A 19,162-nucleotide genomic window follows, 5' to 3' on the forward strand; every position below is an offset into this window, starting at 1 on the left:
CATAAAGTTTGCACATTCTAGAAGCTATTCTCCACTTACGAGGGAAATATATTAGGTTGGATTCAAGGTTTCTGTTCTGTTTATGGAAGAAGAGTCCAAAGAATGATCCCTTTCAATCATGAAAGAGATCTTCTGTGTACAGAAGAATCTTCCATTCACAGAACAGAACCTTTGGATCTAACCCAGTGATGCTGGTGATGCATAAAATATACATTCTGTTCAGAGCATTTAAAAGAAAACAGAGACTGCAAACAAAATCTGTTCCTTTTTATTTTCAGATCCCATTGTTTCATGTAATGTATGGCATCATAAAGTCAGTTAAATGCAAATAACTGCCAAATGTAAAAATTCCACAAAGAAGGTATTTTTCTATGGATCGCATAAGAGTTGTTCACAAATGTATTTAAGTAGGAGATGCATATTACAAAGATAATCTTATTTCCCAGAGTAAAACAAATGACTTGGCCTGAAAGCAATCCTCTTTAATAAAAGGCTTTCAAAGAGCCTTATATTCTACAGTATTACAAACAACAACCTCATATAAACAGAGATATTTAAATATCTATTAAAGATGCATTGTACATTAAATATGTGAAGGAAAGCATCTAGCATTTTGTTCATTACTATGGAGTCCATGTGGCAAAATTGACTATTAATAAACTGCTATAAATAAAAAGTAGAAAATCCTGACTTGGTGATTGAAGATCTCATCCTCAAAATGAGAGCTTATTCTTTGTCACTTGCAGTGTATCTAGTTTACAGGCATTAGAAAATGCCATCAAATATTCCAAGAAAAGGTTTAATATCATCAGAAAGCTGATGCCTAGAAAAAAGAAAGCAGAAAACAAACACTGTGTTTACTACATCAAACCTTACAAAATTAGATTAGTTTATCTGAAGCACAAATATGCAGTTCTATTAAACCAAAGTGGAATAGAATTACTTGCACATAGGAAACTGAAGACAGGCAGTTAGTTGTGAACATATGACCTTTCTGGAATACCTGTTTAGATACAATTATGCAAACTGAAAACCAAGCGATGGCAGTATCTACACAAATCTTTTTTCATTACCTGAGATCAGCCTTTTTTGTCATTCTTTTATTACAGATAAAGAAGTTCTCCTTTTCAGTGACTTGGTTACACCTCAAGACTGTTTCTGAGGTTGTAGTACACTCTGCATACTTCATCTCTTGTGGAAGACTGTGTTCTCCTTGAAAGCCAAACTATAACCCAAGAGTCAAAAAAGGAAAGTCGGTTTCAAAATCACTGCCTTAAATAGGGACAATGTAGAAAATTACACATGTTGCACATGGACAAAAGGCTGTACACTATGCTATGGATTATGAAGATGGCCACAACTGTAATGCAATCATAAATCAATCACTTTCTGATATAACATCAACTATCAATGACAAGGTGCATGCATGTTCTGGTTGAGGGGACATGGTGCCCAATGGTTATATGATCAGCAACTGGTCCAGCGGAGCATCCAACCATGCCTGTTAAATGCCTGTGGTCTTTTTACCTCAGACAAATCAGTGTATTAAGCACAAAATGGGCAGGTGGAAGGGTCACGTGCCTCTTTCAAAATTGCAGGTTATTCCCCCCACACACACAACCACTAGCCCCTCAAAAGGGGGGGGGGGGGTATGTAACTAATTGTATTTTAATAGAATCACAGCTATAATCCTCAAAACTTGAGGCAGTAGCAATTCTTGTTACATAGACTGCACTTATACCTGACATTCAAAATAGTGAATGCTCCAGCACAATGGGGAATCTGCAGAGAAATTTGGAAACTATAAACATGGAAATAGTTTCTTGAAAGAACTGCAAAATACAGATCTTTATAGAGCACTTGCAAAGTTTTTTTTTATTTTATTTTAAGAACTGCATTTTCTTGGAGAAGCTATCTTGGGGCCACATACTGAGACGGGCAAGTTTCAAATCTAAAGTGGACTAGGGCAAAGCTGTTACTGAGTCACCCATTTCCTGTCTTCCATCCCTGTTTTCTCTCTCTTTCATTTCCCAGCCTCTTCTTCTTATAACATGCAGGGAGGGAAGAATGAAAAGAATTACATTAGTTGCCCCCACCCTAAAAAATGCCCCATCATCATTTAGGCTTACAATGGAAATTTCATATCTTTGGAAGCCTAAATGCTGCACTGAGGTAGGTGGATTCCAAAGCACAATGGATCATATTTGACCTGGTTTTAAAATTCTCCACCTGATAGAAGTTTTAGGTCAACGTGGAAACAGCCTTCCAAAAATGTACATGAAGTGGAATCCTTGTTGTTGCTGTGTACCTTCAAGTCATTTCCAACTTGTGGCAACCTTACTGCAGAGTTTTCTTGGCAAGATGTGTTTAGAGGGGTTTGCCTTTGCCTTCTGAGGCTGAGAGAGTGTGACTTGCCTAAGGTCACCTAGTCGGTTTCCATGACTCAGCATGGTTTCAGACCCTGGTCTCCAGAATCATAGTCTGATGCTCAAACCACCTCACCATGCTGGCTCTCTAATGGAACCCTACGCATACACAAACCAACTTTATAGAAGCAATTGGTTATAAACATATCCTAAAATATTTGTTTACATGCATGTATGCTACTTACCATTGGGCTAATAACATCATTTCTGTTTTCATTTACAACATTTTTATTTCCAAGTTCTGCAAGAGATCTCATATTTGATAGTGGAGTCAATGTAGGAGAATCAGAATTCTGTAGGCAGACATCAGGTTTTTCTTTAAATACAGAAAACCTAAAAAAAGAAAAGAAAGAGAATCGAAGCACAACACTCAGAAATAAAACCAGAAAATGAACATTAAAATAGGTTTAAATAGTAGTGAACCACTGCTATGATACGATCAGCATCATTTCACAGCACTTTCAGTCTGAACATATAAAATGCACATATCCTAGTTAATTGTAACAGTATGTTTCTTCTGTTTCTCCACATTTAAGATATTTCTGAACAGACTTTATGTATAAGATTGTTGCTGCGTGCTTTCAAGTCATTTCCAACTTCTGGTGACTCTATCACGTGGTTTTCTTGGCAAGATTTGTGCGGGAGGGGATGTTGCCTTTTCCATTTCTCTGAGGGTGAGAGAGTGTGACTTTCTACTCAGGTAACCAGTGAGTTTCCATGGCTAAGTGGGGATTTCAACTCTGGTTTCCAGAGCCGTAGTCCAACGCTCAAAATACTACACGACACTGGCTCTTGCGTACAAGATACACTAATGATTTGGAATATCTAGTTTAACATGGTACAGAATAAGTGTAGATCCTCTATTCAGACAAAGTTCAAGTATGTAAATACAAGATCATTACTGGCTGTGAAGTAGCATGATATGAGCTGTACAGCTCAGGGCTACCCAAGAGAAAAGGTATGTGTATTCTGTGGGAGCACTTCCTGCATGCTAAATATTGTTGTACAGCAGAGTTAGAAACGTGGGAAAATATAACCTTCTCAATAATAAACATCTTTCTCTTCCTCAAATCCCTGAACCCATGCCTTCCAGAGAAAATCAGAATAATAATAATAATAACAACAATAACAATAATAATAGGATTTATATGCCGCCCAATCACTGGGAATCCGGGTGGCATACAACAGAGGGGATAATAGACGGTTCCCTGCCCTCAGGCTTACAATCTAAAAAGACACGGCACAAAAGGAGAAGGAAATGGTGAGGGGGGGAAGGGATCAGGTCCAGCATTCTTCTCTCCCTCTGAGGCCTGGACCAAGACAGATGGACTGGAGGGAGGGCTCTTCTTCTTCAGCCTAGCCCTGATCGAGCTGGGCCTGCCTAGTCAACTCCCTCGCAGGCTGGAATATGACAGTTATGGAGGGAGGAGTCTCATCTTCCAATTTTAGTTCCGGGCTTAGCCACCACAATCATCTTAGGTGACCATCATGAATTACCAGCCACTAGGCATATTTGATATGTTTTAAAGCCTCTTGACCACCTGCCAGGCTACCCCTGGAGTGTTTTCTGTTTAAGCTCAGTGGAGCTCCCAACAGAGCCCAGTCTTGAAGAATCAAACCAGAGCAACGGGGAGTTGCCAGCAGATTGGCAGCAAGTATCCTTGACTATTAGGTTTTGTTTCTTGCTTTTTTGCTTTTTTGGCATTTCATTTGTCATCCATTTACGTTTCTCTTTCTTTTTGGTTGCCAATAGTAGTTTGAGAGTTGGACTAGGATTCTGGAGACCAGGATTCAATTCTCAGCTCAGGCATGAAACTCACTAAGTGACCTTGAGCAAGTCACACTGTTTCAGCCTCAAAGGAAGGCAATAGCAAATCCCATTTGAACAACTCTTGGCAAGAAAATCCCATGATAGGGTCACCATAAATCAGAAATGACTTGAAGGCACACAAGAACAAAGTGTTTTTTATATTATCTTTATATTCTATGAGAAGGTCCTTATCTTAAAATTCTACAAGGATGTTTTTATCTTTCAATTCTATAAGGTTGTTTTTCAGCATGGCTTAGTGTTCTTTAGCTTTACTCTAATTTTTGATATAATCAATTCATGGCCTGTGTCATAATCTGCTCCTGATCTTCTTTTTGCAGGGAAACTGCAGCTTCTCTATCTTCTGCTTCCAATTAAGTAGTCTATTTGATTTCTATATTGGCCATCAGGTGATGTCCCTGTATACAGTTTCCTCTTGGGTTGCTTTAAGAATGTGTTTTTGATAAATGAACTGTTGGCTTCACAAAGTTCAATCAGTTGCTCTCTGTTTCTTGTTTTTGCATTCCAACTGTCTATGATTCACAATGCATCTTATTCCTTGGTTAGATATCTGCAAACAGCAGAGATAGTCATCAACATGAGGAATGGTCTGAAATAGCACCTCACTGCTCTACTAAAACCAAGGCTATTTAGTGTCATCCAGTTGTGCTGCTTTGAAATGGAGCCCTACAGGTGTATCAGAAGTCTTGGTTAGTTCATTCAGTGACAGAAGAAGATTCAGATTCCCCGTTGAATGGAAAGAGAACAATTCATAATTATAATCAGATCATAGTCCAGAAATGTGTCATTTCCCTCAAGATCGACTGATTGTTTCCCTTTGCTGCTCTTTGTTTGGGTAGAACAAAGGAATGCAGCAGTTGCTGCACTGGGCCTTTCACATGTTCCTGAATCTGTTACATCAGTTATATCCATGATTTAATTGAGATTTTATTTAATTTTTCTGGATGCCTACAGTATATCATGGAATTTTAACCAGAGTGTTAGCTACTTTGAATAAAAATAATATAAATAATACACAACTATATTAACTGAATTTTAAGATTAAACATTTAGACAGGTGTGGGAATCGTGCTCTCCAGATGTTGTTGTACTACAAATTCCAGTAGCCCTAGGCAGCATAGTGAACAGTGAAGAATTATGGAAGGCCACATGATTCTACCTTTGATTTAAAAGTCCCAGTTGTCCTACTGTTCCAGCATCTACTACTGGAGCAAGTTCTTTTTCTTATGAACATCATAATCTAGACTAGATATTGTGTATATATTACTGGCACCATATTATACATACCTTTTAAAAGGTTTTGTCTGTGTATTTGGGGTAAAAGATGAAGCTTTTCCTGAGTTCTGGAGGTACATGTTTATAGATTCAGGATGAGAAGATTCTAAAACACAAAGAGAGCCAGAAACACCTTTTGAATGAAATTGAAACGTTATCTGAAACATGAGCTTCATTAAGGTACAGTACTTAACGGGGGGGGGGGGGGGGGGATAATTCAGATGAATCATAACCAAATAAAGAGACCCATATTCTTGATGTTTATGTCCATACACTCAGTGTATCAAAAAGAGAATATAACTAGTAACTATGACAGGTTCTATTGTCACAGTCTTAAATACCACATTCCCAGTTCTGGTGTTCATCTTGATGAGTAGGTATCAAAAGTCTATATTAACTTTTTTTTTTTTCATTTCTTTGACCCTTTCCACATGATGAACAGATCTTGGAATCACTTTTTAATCTTTTGTGCATTATGGTTGAGGTTTGGAAAATTTGCAGATGCTTGTACATTCTTCACACAAAATAAAAAGAGATGATTTACACTAAAAACTGATGTTACATGCTTTACCTGAATTTTTTGTTTTCTCCATATCAGCAATAAAACTGCTAGCATGGACTAAACTCCCATCATCGTAATCATCCCAAACCTCATTTCCTAATTCAAAGTTCACATTCAAAGGTTCTGAAAACAAAGCACTGCTTTTATCTGCATCTGTCAAGTTATTCATGAAAGAATCTTTGAGATTTTTGTTTGAAATCATTGTCTGAGGGATTTTTTCATTTAAAGTTGCAGGCTGCTTGCCAACAAAGAAACCTGTAATTGGACATAATGAGAATATAAGTGAAGCAACACAATTTCTTATCACTTTCTTTTTTAAAAAATCCTAGGAAATATGTTCTTTGTATGAAAATCCAAATGTAATGTGCTCAGCACTAGTGTAGGGAACAGATATAGAGTATTTGTAAAGGGAACAGACATTAATTTAGGTATGAGCCACTACACTATATATCTTCTATAAAATACACATGAACAGCATTTGGATTTCATAAGCTTAAAACAGCACTGAAAATCATAAGACTGATCAAAAGACTAACTTGGAAATTGAGATAATTTTGGTATAATCAAATATACCATTTAGCTTTATCACAAAAGTTGACATTGCTAGGATTAAGCATGTAAATCTTCATTTACTTTATTTTTGCATGCAAGAATGAGTAAGGCCCTGTGCAGACCAGCCTTAAAGGCTGGCTTGGGGGTAGCATCGAGGTGTAGCATCCACATGATGCATCACACCCCCAGGGCGGCATAACTCCGTGCACCACTCCACATGGTGCACAGCATCACAGCACTCCTCTGGCACTGCATCTGCAGTGACGAAGGAGCGCTGTAAAGCCATGCGCCACAGCTATCATGCCCTTTACAGACTGCAAAAAGGAGCCACTTTTTGTGGCTCCTTTTTGCACCTTGCAAAGGCCAGATTGGAGGCATGGTGCGCAGCTGCTGTGGCCCCAATTTGGCTGTAAAGGAGGCGGCTGGAGGCTGCCCTTCAGGGCTGTCTACATAGCCCCTAAGTTCAAACCCTTTCTCCCAGAAGGATTTGGTTAAGAGTTTTTACGCATTTCAACAATGTTTCACTCTTCAAGACATTTGTTTGCTAGAATAATGCATGAAAATCTTGATCTAGAGAGTAGGATATATTTTTTCTGAGAAAATATGTCTTTTTCTCATGTTTGTGCTGAATTTTCTTGATGTCACATCTTGATGTGTTAGGAAACACTTTCCTATCAAGAAAGAAAATTCATAAGCATTCTTTATATTCTAGCTAGGATTGGATGAACCTGGCTCAAGACTAAGGCAAGGAAAAGGCTGCAAATAAAAGTGTTTAAACCAAGAAAGATGCATGATGTAGCTAAAAGTTAAAGCCCATTGGTTTAAACTGAAATAACTTTTCCAGTTGAGACCCATTGTAGGTAAGTATTTAGCTTTGGCTGGACTGAGTCCCAGGAGAATAAACCTGAGACTCTTTTAACAATTTACCATTCAATCTGCAACTTTCAGGTTCCTGTGCAAATCTTCCATGAGCATCAGCTTCATTTCTCTCTTCCATTAAAGTGATCTCTGAATCTTGTGCATACTCCATCCTTTATAAAAGGGAACAAAATATCAAGGAAAATAAAATTTAAAACTAATTTTGTATAGGAAATACAATTGTGATTGTTGATAATAAAGAAAAGAAGCAATTTGAATTGTAGGAGATTGTCATTATAAAGATAGTACAGTACCTTGGCAAGCTTGGAAGAAAAGATTTAGGAGTATAACTAAAATGTCTAAGATCCACCTTTGGAGATTTATTTGACATCTGCATCTAAAATACAGAGAGATTATTACAATGTACATATATGATGAAATAGGTTTGCTTTATGTATGTGCAAATAAAACTAGAAAATAAATATTTCTGACACCCTGTCAGGAATGGGAAAGTCACATATCAGCAACATTATTTTTCCCCACTTCCTGAGAGGTGTTTTTATACAGTAGAAAAGGTGTATAATATTTTTTTAAAATACAAATTAAATGAACAAATTTAGTCTGCAGCAGCTTCCAACTATGCAAGCACGTCTGCAAGCCCAGGCTGGTTATAATCTATACTTTGTTAGCCACATTTCGTTCCCTGTTATCAATTTTCCATCGTTTTCTCCACTAGGAGAAAAATCTTTCAGGATGGGGAAAGCAGTTTGAAACCCATAGTTTTGTTAAATCCTGCCAAGAGAGAAGAACAGATGGGAAGCCTATAGAGATGCAAACTATTTCTTTTTTACATCTTAAGACAAGCCAAAATTATTCTTCCCAAACTTGTGAAAGGTATCAAGTTGTCTTAAATTTTCAATTTTTAATTCTAATGAATTCTAGCGAAACTGTATAAGACAGACATGTAATGTCCTATCTTATCTAATACGCTAACTTCCATACTCAAATTAGCCAATGTTACTAGCAAGAAAATTATATTTTACCACACTTTATGGCAGTTATATTGCTGTCTTTAAACTATTTCCTAATACTGACTCTAGCCTTAACATTATGATCCAAAACAAAATCACCTGAAAGAAGTTTCCACTGATTACAATAAAACTTTAATCTAAAAAGGACTGCAGAGATAATTTCATTATTATAACACTGTGTTATTCTTAAATCATTATATACTCTTCTATTCCTCTGTCTATTTCACAGCAAATGCTTGACCTGAGTACATTTCATTAATCAAATGTTTTGAGTACAGATATACAGATATTCTGTTAACAAAGCTCAATAACAAATCATTTAGGCATCTGTGTACCTTTAATCGTTTGACTGGGGGAACAGCAGATACTGCATTACGGTTTCTCAAATCACTGAGATATGAAGAAATCACTGACATGTCAGGTTTCTGTGAAACTCCAATTTTACCTTTTAAAAAGATAATACACTATGTTTTAGTTTTACTTAGTATTCATTTAATATTTTTGTCTAGAAAAATCAGGAACACGTGTTAAATTATAGAAATTCCAGATACATTTCTATATTTGAACAACCAACCTGATAGCATTTCTAAGGCACAAGGCATGCAGTGAATTAGGCTACTAAATACCTCAGATTCATTCTTTTGTATATTCTATATGAAGCAACCTTTTGGAATCCCCATTATGTATATGTGTACATTTCACAACCAGGTTTACTATAAACACATCCAAGTCTTCTAAAACAATCTTTTCTAAACTTTATACTCCTTGGTCAGAGAGAGAGAGACTTTTTTTCCTCTTAAGAACTACTCTCTTTCGTTATGGATCTTTTGTAGCCATTAAAGTACTGCTCATACCACTAAACCCATGCGTGGCAACAAGGCCTCCATTCAGCCTATATGCCTTCAGTATACTTTCCATACAGTCCCTATATGTTTCATCTAGTTTATTTATTTATTTTATTAGTATATCACCTTTCTCCTAGAAGGGATCCAAGGTGGCTTTGAACTGTACATATATAGCTTGCAGAAACAAGATCCACATGTACAGAACCTACATACAGGCATGATGTAGTGATTTGAGACTCGAATTTGAATGCCGGCTTGGCCAGAGAAACCCACTGGGTGACATTGGGCAAATCACGCTTTCTGTGCCTCAAAGGAAGCCAAGGGCAAAACTTCTCTGAATAAATTCTACCAAGAAAACCCCATGTTGGCCTTATGGTTGCCATAAGTCAGAAATGACTTGAAGGCACAAAACAACAATTTATACATAAGAAGTGTATAAACATTAACATAATGTATAGGATTACCATGAATACATTTTAGTTACAAATCACAGACAGATTTTACTCTTGTGCTCACCCTCTCTGTACACTGCTAATGTTAAAAGTGTCAGCAAGCCACAGAAAACCTGGAAAAATAAATATGTCTCAAGGAGCTTCTCCAAGAATAAAGAACCCAACTGCTCCTCAGCCCAGGGGATGGTCGCAAATACTGATTCTGTAAATGTGGTAACTAGAAATGTGTCCAATTCATTTTACCAAGTGATCTTTGGTATGCAAGGTAAACAGAAAAGTAACGATTCTCCAAACAAGCTTAAAATCTGTCTGTCTATCTACAATTTTATATGATATCATTTTCATGTTATCAAAATGATTATTATTCTGTGTATTCGCTACATAAGAAAGCTAGAAGAATTTAGAAGACAATTCAAAGTCAGCTTCCCCTTCCATGGAAATATCAACCCCCCCCCCAAAAAAAAAAAAAAACAGAATGAAACTCACAGCAGTCATGTCCACATACTTCTTTGTTTTTGCAGTGATGATTGCATTTTCTATTCCCATGCTTTCTGCTGAGGATCTCTTGGGTACCAGTACATTCTAAATATTTATTAAAATAGCTTTAAAACATACTTTATTGACATGGGGAAAAGAAACCAACTTTCAGCACAGTTCAATATGTGTCTAACCTGTAGCAAGTCCAGTACTCCCAGGTAAATTGTACAGTACTGCAGTACTTGTTGATTTTTCTTTCCACAGTTTTTTCATAACAAAAAGTTCATATATTACAGTATCCATGTGCTAACTGCAGAAAGTATTTGAAAACTTGAAAATGTGAATCTGGCATTTTGTACTTATCACAGACAACTGCCTGTTACCCTTTCAAATAATTACCCAACAGGGGAGGCAAACTAAGCAGTAATAGGCTTCTGATCACTAGAAGGACCTATCCATAATCTTTGCTTGTATAAGCATCAAAAGTTTAATGTCAAAAAACAAAAGCCAGTCCATAAATGTTCTATTTCGTATATATATCCCAGTGACAGTTAAAATGCCACTGCAGTGAAGATTTCTACTATCAAAGTATCTTGAACATCACAGCCTACTTTTAAACCTAAATTATGTGTAGATAAATAGCATTTTTAGTCAACAGAATTTAATTTCAGCAGATACAGTCAGAATCAGACTGCCATCAGATATATTATTTTTTCCCTTATTTTTTCATTTCAGTCCCACTTTAAAAAAAAAAAGCTGGTAGTAAAGTTAAATGCTATACACAATAAAAGCATAAGTAGAAGCAAACAAAACATGATCAATCCAGCAGCAGAACCTCACCCAAAAGCAATTTTAAGAAAAAGAGACTAGCACCAGACAGGTTTCCAAATGTCGGTTGAAAAGGTGGGGTCTGCATTCCTTTCTGAATGCTAAAAGAGGTACAATAATGCTTCCCATCTGCTAACTCTTCCGTTATGCTTCAATTTTCTCTGCATCTATTTTAACAAGCTTCTGTGTGGAAACACTGAGCAGGATATGGGCCATTAAAGTTAAGGGATTCAGTGAGGAAGAGGTGAAGTGAGAAATTACACTACCTTTTCATTTATATTATACTGGGCTGTACTTGTATATTTGTATATTTATAACCCATCTTTCCCCAAAGGTGGGACCCAAAATGGCTTACACACTAAAAAGGGATACAAGTTAAAAACACATACTGATAAAAACATACATTTTTAAAAAAATGTAGTTAAACTATATATGTAATTAAAGCAATTTAAATATAACTCATTTGTTTTCAGTCACTATTTTAGAATCAATTCTTATACTATGTAACATCAAACCAGCTTATGCCATCAAGTACATACCCAACTATTGTTTATCCTAGCTCACACATTCAATATTTAGTAGAGAACTATTGCTTGCCTTTATTGATTCTTGCTGGTTGTGATCCTACTGGAGAAGTCAGACAATTATCAGATGTATGTTCACCTTTTAATTTCGCATGTCTGCTCACCATTTGCTTTCCAAATCCTTTTGGTCCTAAGTAAAAGACTTTATATTTCTGCTGAATATCTAACCCAACTGTTACAGAAAAAAATATTCATTTAGTTATCACATACATATAAATGCACTTCCTTAATAAATGGGCTGAATGGGAAATGGAAATACACTTAATCTTTCTATGTTAAGTGAATGTTATGGCATACTGTAAGTGCAAAGGTCATCTCAGTCATGCAATTGCTGTACAAGCCTTTAACTGGCTATAATGTGGATCCAACCTGGGATCTTCTGCATACAAAGGTAGCTTCATATAATTATCTGCACCTCCTTTTTCTATGTACAGAAAAGAACTACCAATTTTTCTCCCATTCTGAATAGCCCCGCTGAGACTACTGCATACATAAATATTAATTTGTGCCTCACTGATTGATTGGATGGCCATTTTTGTCCAATATATCATTTTTTTAAAATCCTACTTCGCCTCCTGCTATGAATGCACATGATATTGCCTTCCTGAGTCCTACTTTACTTGTGGTGAGTATTGTACAATGTCTCCCTTCCATTTATATCCTGGCCTTTCTCATAAGGGCACCTAACAATTTCCAATAGTTAAACACAGTTAAAATCACAAATATCTTTAAAAAACTCTACACTCTATGGTTATCTAAAATGCCACATTAGAAATATCTACTAAAATACCATAAAAGTAATAAAATCAAACTGCAGTAAACTACACATCAAAAACTGGTTATTCTTCAGAAAACTTGCACAAATAGATACAATTTTATCTGGTGCCTGAAAGACAAGATTGTCGTGGGTAACTAGATATCTAGCAGAAGAGAGTTCCACAATCTGGATACCAATGTCAGGTAGCCCTATGGACACATTACTGCAGATTATCGCAAATAGAGCCTTCGCAGCTGATCTTAAATGTGCTGTGGGTTGACACTGGAGAAGTGGTCTTTTACTTCAACCAAGCACTAAGATTTTAGAAAATTTATTTAGCAGATTTTCATGTCATTATCTAGTATAACTGTAGTATTATAAGAATATTGGAAATGCACGGCTAACATTGATTCACGGGGATGGGACACACACACACACACAATTATGCAATACAGACTAAAACTAGAATACACTTCTACTGCAAAATGAACACAAATCACTTTAAGAATAGTATAAAGCAAGAGACTTTATGTTTAAAAAATTAACACAATTGGTTGTAAGATCCAGTCACATAAATTAACTCACCATACTCAGAACTGATGAGATTTATGCTAAGCTCTTCAGACTTAACAGCTCTTCTCACTTCAACCTTTTTAGTCCAATTTCCAATTTTCAGCAAAGCAGAATCCCTTCAAAGTATCGATAGAATGATGTTAAATGTACACCAATGTACATTTTTAATTTTTTTTAAATGATTCTAATATACGTACGTGATCTTTTGCTTAAAAACCACCTGATTATCATCATCTCCTATTATTAAGGTCACATAGTGAGAATCTGGTGCAGTTCTCTTTGTTTGCAGCTGTTCAAAGTTGGTTAGTATGACAGTCACTAGCATTTCAGCTATTGATTCGCTGTAATTTGCCAGCTTGAAAAATAAATCACATATTAAAAATAAAGCTAAATTTTCCACATAGTACATGGTATAAGAATGCAAACAGCTTCAATCTGTATATATTGGCCATATTCTGACTTAATTCTAAACTACTGAGGCATAGATTGGAAGCAGTCGATTCTATTTTCATATAACTATGGCTTACTATTATCTGAAAACAACACTGTGGTTAATTTTAATGAAGTTTAGGAAAACAAGCCAAACCACAGCTTCTGATATTGGTTCCCCACCCCCCACCCCAAAACCGGATAAATCACAAACCAGTATTTGTTTGTATAAGCATCAACAAGCATCAGTGTGCAATAAGAAGCTACTATTAGCTGAAAACAGAAATATTTTGAAACCTGTTGGAAAATAATGTCATGTCCTCCAGGCCCAATTTCCTGCCCCATAATGGCTAGATGAGGTCTTTCTTGGTGAGACATTGTCCCCCACTTCCAGATATTCCATGCCTTGTGAGTTTTTAGCAGTGACACGACAGGAGAACAAAGAAGGTAGCTTATGGGACTGAGATTGATTCATATAATTATAAACTATGGTTAATTGTTACATCCACAACCTGTTTAGCAGAATGCCAGGAAGACAAACTGGACATAAGAAAACCAAATTAAAAATCCCACTTCAGTGAAAAGGGCACAGGGGTAGTATTAGGTGAATCTGAAATAGCTGTTCTTTACTGGCTATGTTAAAAGCAGCTATACTCCATATCTCCTTTCTGGGTTGTATCTCTTTAGAGTTCCATCCCTAAGGAATCAGGACACCATGAAAGAGGTGCTAACATTTCTACAGTGTGACTTGCAGTGCCTACAAAGCGGAGAAGATCATACCTTCAGCTTTGTTACTTGATTGGCAGGCTAAGAACCTGAGCAGATGGGGCAGGATTGCATGGGATGAAGTCCCATTGTCCCTAATGGTGGCCTGGCTGCGCGCAAGTGTTGCCACTGGGGACAACAGGGGCTGTCCCTGCTGCCATTGGGGACAAAGCAGGCTTGCCATCCACGGATAATGAAATCCATGGATGTCGAGTCTACGGATACCAGGGGTCAACAGTACATCTTTGTACAAGTCAACAAATCTCAGGATAACTTTCCCAATTTATTATCTGAAGACTTTCAGTATAGGGCTCCTATTTCTGCTACTGCTACTCTACACCTGACTTTTATGAAACCATCACAGATATAGTATATGGATTTAACTTCTTTGTAATATTTCAGTGCTACATGTTTCAGAAGAGGCAAAGTGTTTAACTAGTCTTATTGAACACAGGAAAACTCCCTCACCCAATCCCATACACCTGTTGTGGGGAGAAGAAAAGGGGCAGGGAAGAGAAGTGAATCAAATAATTTACCTGCTCTACATTAAGTTCATATTTTGGAAGGCGTGTTACTGATTCTTTAATCTGATTCCCAAAAGGAGGATGCCTATTCAAAATCTAAGAATTCAATTTCAGATAGAGTTCATATTAACTGAAAATATCAATTTATTTGTAAAGATATGTAAAATACATTACTATTGGTCAAAGTTAGTCTTCCTGCTATTATTGTTGCAACTGTCTCCCAAAAGTCCATCAAAATGGAAAAACATCATCTTGGGATAATTTAATATCCTTCAGTTTATAGTCTTAACCAACTTGCATGAAACTCTGTGGCAGACATGGTAAGAGAGTATTGTAAAATGTAATGAGTGTATTTGTTTCTACAGAGAGGAACCCTGCCCATGTTTCTGCCTATATACCAAAAGATGAGTTTCATTTTGGTAATTTGCTCAAATTATAAATCAGTGCAAATCTTTTGTATACTATACTAAAGGCTAAGACGATATAATTTTAAACACAAAAATTGGGAAGACTAAGTATCTGAAGACCTGGTTTAGAAAACATCAACATAAAAATACAACAACTCATGAATAATGTTGTAGATCAGCATGCTTAATACAACCACAAAATATGCAAATTTAAAAATAAATACCAATTCAAGTTCTCTTGGATTAGTATCTTCAATTTTTTTAAATGATGTCAGACCTGCATTCATCATTGCATTTGACAGAGACATACCTGTTGAAAATTACACATTGTGTATATATTAAATACAAAGGCACTATAGGAGTTATTAACATCATAGGTCAGAGCTCATTCTTAAATAATGAAGATTTTGAAACAGATTGCTATATCAAACCTGGACAATCTCAACATAGATGTATTGCCAAAATGCTGGCATGCTATCAGCTTGCCAAGCAACTGTGTTGCTCTAATATGTCAAAGTTGAATGTGTTTGTGGGCTACCTGCTATCTCTGGCAGGTAAAAAACAAATACCGCCGTTTTAATGCATGGATAAATTAGAATTAACAGTGCAATCCTTTACATGTTGATTGGGAAGCCCCACGTAATTCAGTGAAACTCACAATGTGTGAATGGGACTTATGTCTAAGTTAGTTAGTTATGAGTGCCTTTCTTATTTTATTCTAACTATTATTTCAAATACAGCTGGCCCTCCACATTCATGGGGGTTAGAGGTGCAAGACCCCCTGAATATGGAAAACTTGCTATTAAACCCCCCCCCCCCATACACACAGAAGCCAGTTAAAGTGACAAGGGTGGGACAAGAAGATCAGGCACATGCACTCCTCTTTTTCCCCCTCCCTCCAATCCCTTTAACTGGCTCCCCACCCCTTTCCCAGGCAGATGTGTACCTGCATTCCCTAGACACCCATCTGCCAGGGGAAGGGATGGATGCATCTCTCCAAGTCTCTTTCCCGAGCGGATGGGTGCCTGCCTTCCTGCCCGGGAAAGGGGGGAGTGATGTATCCAGCCCTCCAAGCTTCTTTCCCTTGGGGATGGATGCCTGCCTTCCCCAGGCACCCATCCAGCTGGGAAAGGAGAGGAGATGGGAACCCATCTGCCCAGGAAAGAGGTTTTGAGAGATTGATCCCTCTCCTCCCCTTTCCCTGGCAGATCGGTGCCTAGGGAAGGCAGCAATCCAACCAGGAAAGGGGGGGTTGGCATCTGCAACCTTCTTGACTTCTCCCTCCTGGACTTCCCTCCCAGGGGAAAAGTCCAGAAGGGAGGAGGAGGAGTGTGCATGCACGCTGCCTTGATCTCATGAATAATCAAAACTGCGAGTGTCAAAGCCATGAATGTGGAGGGCCGATTGTACTGCCCATGCCTGAAATATCAAATGTTGTGTGAGTGGCTGGCCATTCAAGCAGTAAAATTTTCCCTCCCTCTGCTGCTCTTTGTACTTCATGCACTTTTAGGTCTGCTTAGAAGGGTTCCACAACCTCCCCATGCAAACTGCAGCATATTGGAAGCCTGGAAGGGAGGCAAAAAGCCAAAACACACTGGAGAAATAACCCAGCTTGAGATCACTTTAACTGCCCTAGCTCAATGCTAAGAAATTCTTGAAACTGTAGTTTTGTGAGACATTTTGCCTTCTCTGGCAGAGATTACGTGCCACAACAAACTATTCTCCATTCTATTGGCAGACTGCAATTCATCCCAAATGTATTGCTTTGCAAAGATAACTCATACTTTCTTGTTGAGTGATACGCACCGATTTTTTCAAGCTGTTTGGATACATACAGGGAGTTTTCCCAAAGTCTACATCTGAAGCATTTTGCTAAAATCAAAGAGTTTAATAACACTAAAAAGTTGCCTTGACGGGAAGCCAGAAATTCAGACAACCCTAAACAAGAAAAACAAGCATCTTTTTAAAAAAATTGTAGTGCAGGCTATTATTAAGTAGCTCAAAAGCAACAAAATTTAAATTTAACCATACATTTTGAAAGCCTTACACCGCTTCTGAAAATCTTGCCTATATCTTGTGTCAAAGTGAAATCTTGAATGGGAATACATCCTAGTTGTGCCTGAATAAGACTGGAAAAAGAAATACTTAATTCTTCAAAATGTTGATAACACCAAATTAAAAATGCAATAGGATTTATTAGTGAGACAAAAAGAAATCAAATTCAGAATAAAGTCTAGTGACTACAGTGTGGTCAGAAAACATCCTGGATGATTAATTTATCAAGTATGTTCAATGTCTTTGTTTCAATTTCAGAATAAGAAAATAATGCAAAATGTTTACCAGTTCACTTTCATTTCTCTTGTTTTTATTTTTCCTTCCATTGGATATCTGTTCAGAAGAATATACCATGTTATTTTTTTTATTCACTCAGCCTAGAAAACTATACTCCATTCAGTGTTTTAAAGCCCCAATTTGAAAAAACAAGGAGATTAATGGCACAATCTTGTATATGACTACTGAAAAATAAATTCCACAAGTTCAATTAGCTTCTTATTAAGTAAGCAGGTATAGGATGGCAGACTATGGAATTCAGATGTGACACATTTCCTAAACAGAAAGCACTAATGTGTAGCAAGCACAGACAATGTATATGTAGATGATCATGGTTATGTGAACTGCATTTCCTCCTGTTTAAAGTGATTCCTACGCAGTGAAAATCCATAGGCTCATTGAAAAACTTGTGTTCCACCAAAGTGATTGCAGCCCAGCAGTAATATGCACTGTTGCACTGGGGACTCAATGATGCTCCTGCCATTGCTGTTTGCCTGGAAGTGAAAAATAGCAATGGGGCTATCAAGTACTCAACAAGATGTTCTGTTGTTAGGCTAAACTGATGGACCACATGTTTGGCAACAAATTTTTAAGCACATGTAAGGAAGTTCTGCAGAAATCAGTAAAACAACCTAAGTCCTACAGAAAAGAGAAGAAAAGCCTCTATGTGGACAGAAATCTTCACCTGGATATAGCAACTGCTGATTCTGAAAATTGCTTCCATCAGCAGAGAATCTGAGTCCAGTCCCCTCTCTCTGCCACCTCTCCCACACTCATTTGCCATCCAACAGACATGGGAATTCTTTTTTATGGCAGCAAAAAACAAACAAACAAAAAATCACAGCATATTGGCAATTGCTTTGTTCAGTAATTTCTGTACTGCCCCAAGAAACATTTCTGAACTGCTGGAGGGTGGGTGAGGGACAGCAGCATGGAAAGAGAAATGGAATCCAGCTGATTGTAATACGTGTCATTGCCACAGTCAGCCAGAGGTGTCTGACCACATGGAGACTCTTTTTATAAACTCCTGTGTGAATTAGCTCTACGTAGAACAGGATTTATGTCAATATAGATTAGAAGGACATATGATTGTGTGCAAGACAGCAAGAGTGATCTGTGATTACTATTACACTTAATTTTGGAATAATTTGATATTTCATCTTATACCTTATAGTTATCCTGTTCTTGTCTTTATTCAAAGTATTCAGAATTTTTTTCTCATTTGTTCTTAGCTTGATGTCCAAAAATTCATTGCAACTGGATATCAATGTGACCTGCAATAGTTTCTTTCATTAATTCCAAGTTCTCCCATTTTATATTTTATGAATATCTTAATATTGTTTTAACAACAATCTGTGCATTTCCATTTAGTCACAAAAGAAAACCACATTCTAGGTTGTCTATATGGTATGTCAATACCATGACAACACCAGGGTTATTTAAACTTTGTCACTGACAGAAATTTGTATTAGGCATGCCAGTTATGCAATTCTAAGGCCACAAATGCCCTGTGGGCATTTGCCAACTGCCCAAGTGTATAGGTAAACACACACATACAGAGACACACACACATTTTGCCAGAAAACAGAGAATCATACTTCCATAGGATACAATTTTCATATAGTAAATACTTAAAAAAAAAACCAACACACACACAC

General features: G+C 37.1%; 1 protein-coding gene across 13 annotated transcripts in view; it reads right to left on the bottom strand.

Moving 5' to 3' along the window:
• Nucleotides 1-271: 271 nt before the first annotated feature.
• Nucleotides 272-19,162, bottom strand: part of LOC149316470 (putative ATP-dependent DNA helicase HFM1) — a 101,320-nt gene continuing 82,429 nt past the window's right edge. For 12 of the 13 annotated variants that reach the window (XM_089515582.1, XM_089515580.1, XM_089515589.1 and 9 more), the window contains 18 exons: nucleotides 18,672-18,778; nucleotides 17,514-17,561; nucleotides 17,205-17,302; nucleotides 16,980-17,111; nucleotides 15,398-15,483; nucleotides 14,779-14,862; nucleotides 13,246-13,403; nucleotides 13,061-13,164; nucleotides 11,732-11,890; nucleotides 10,316-10,411; nucleotides 8,868-8,977; nucleotides 7,816-7,898; nucleotides 7,571-7,674; nucleotides 6,101-6,346; nucleotides 5,542-5,635; nucleotides 2,612-2,759; nucleotides 1,074-1,225; nucleotides 272-823 (listed from right to left, as the gene is read on the bottom strand). In XM_089515582.1, the coding sequence (XP_089371708.1) occupies nucleotides 766-823; nucleotides 1,074-1,225; nucleotides 2,612-2,759; nucleotides 5,542-5,635; nucleotides 6,101-6,346; nucleotides 7,571-7,674; nucleotides 7,816-7,898; nucleotides 8,868-8,977; nucleotides 10,316-10,411; nucleotides 11,732-11,890; nucleotides 13,061-13,164; nucleotides 13,246-13,403; nucleotides 14,779-14,862; nucleotides 15,398-15,483; nucleotides 16,980-17,111; nucleotides 17,205-17,302; nucleotides 17,514-17,561; nucleotides 18,672-18,778 (2,067 nt within the window). In that variant the 3' untranslated portion in view covers nucleotides 272-765. The remainder of the gene's footprint in view (nucleotides 824-1,073; nucleotides 1,226-2,611; nucleotides 2,760-5,541; nucleotides 5,636-6,100; nucleotides 6,347-7,570; nucleotides 7,675-7,815; nucleotides 7,899-8,867; nucleotides 8,978-10,315; nucleotides 10,412-11,731; nucleotides 11,891-13,060; nucleotides 13,165-13,245; nucleotides 13,404-14,778; nucleotides 14,863-15,397; nucleotides 15,484-16,979; nucleotides 17,112-17,204; nucleotides 17,303-17,513; nucleotides 17,562-18,671; nucleotides 18,779-19,162) is intronic. The other variant, XM_089515592.1, reaches the window with a different exon arrangement.

The sequence above is a fragment of the Sceloporus occidentalis genome, unplaced genomic scaffold, assembly GCF_023333645.1.
Source record: "Sceloporus occidentalis isolate IW3139 unplaced genomic scaffold, rSceOcc1.0.p SCAF_3, whole genome shotgun sequence".
NCBI classification, from domain to species: domain Eukaryota; kingdom Metazoa; phylum Chordata; class Lepidosauria; order Squamata; family Phrynosomatidae; genus Sceloporus; species Sceloporus occidentalis.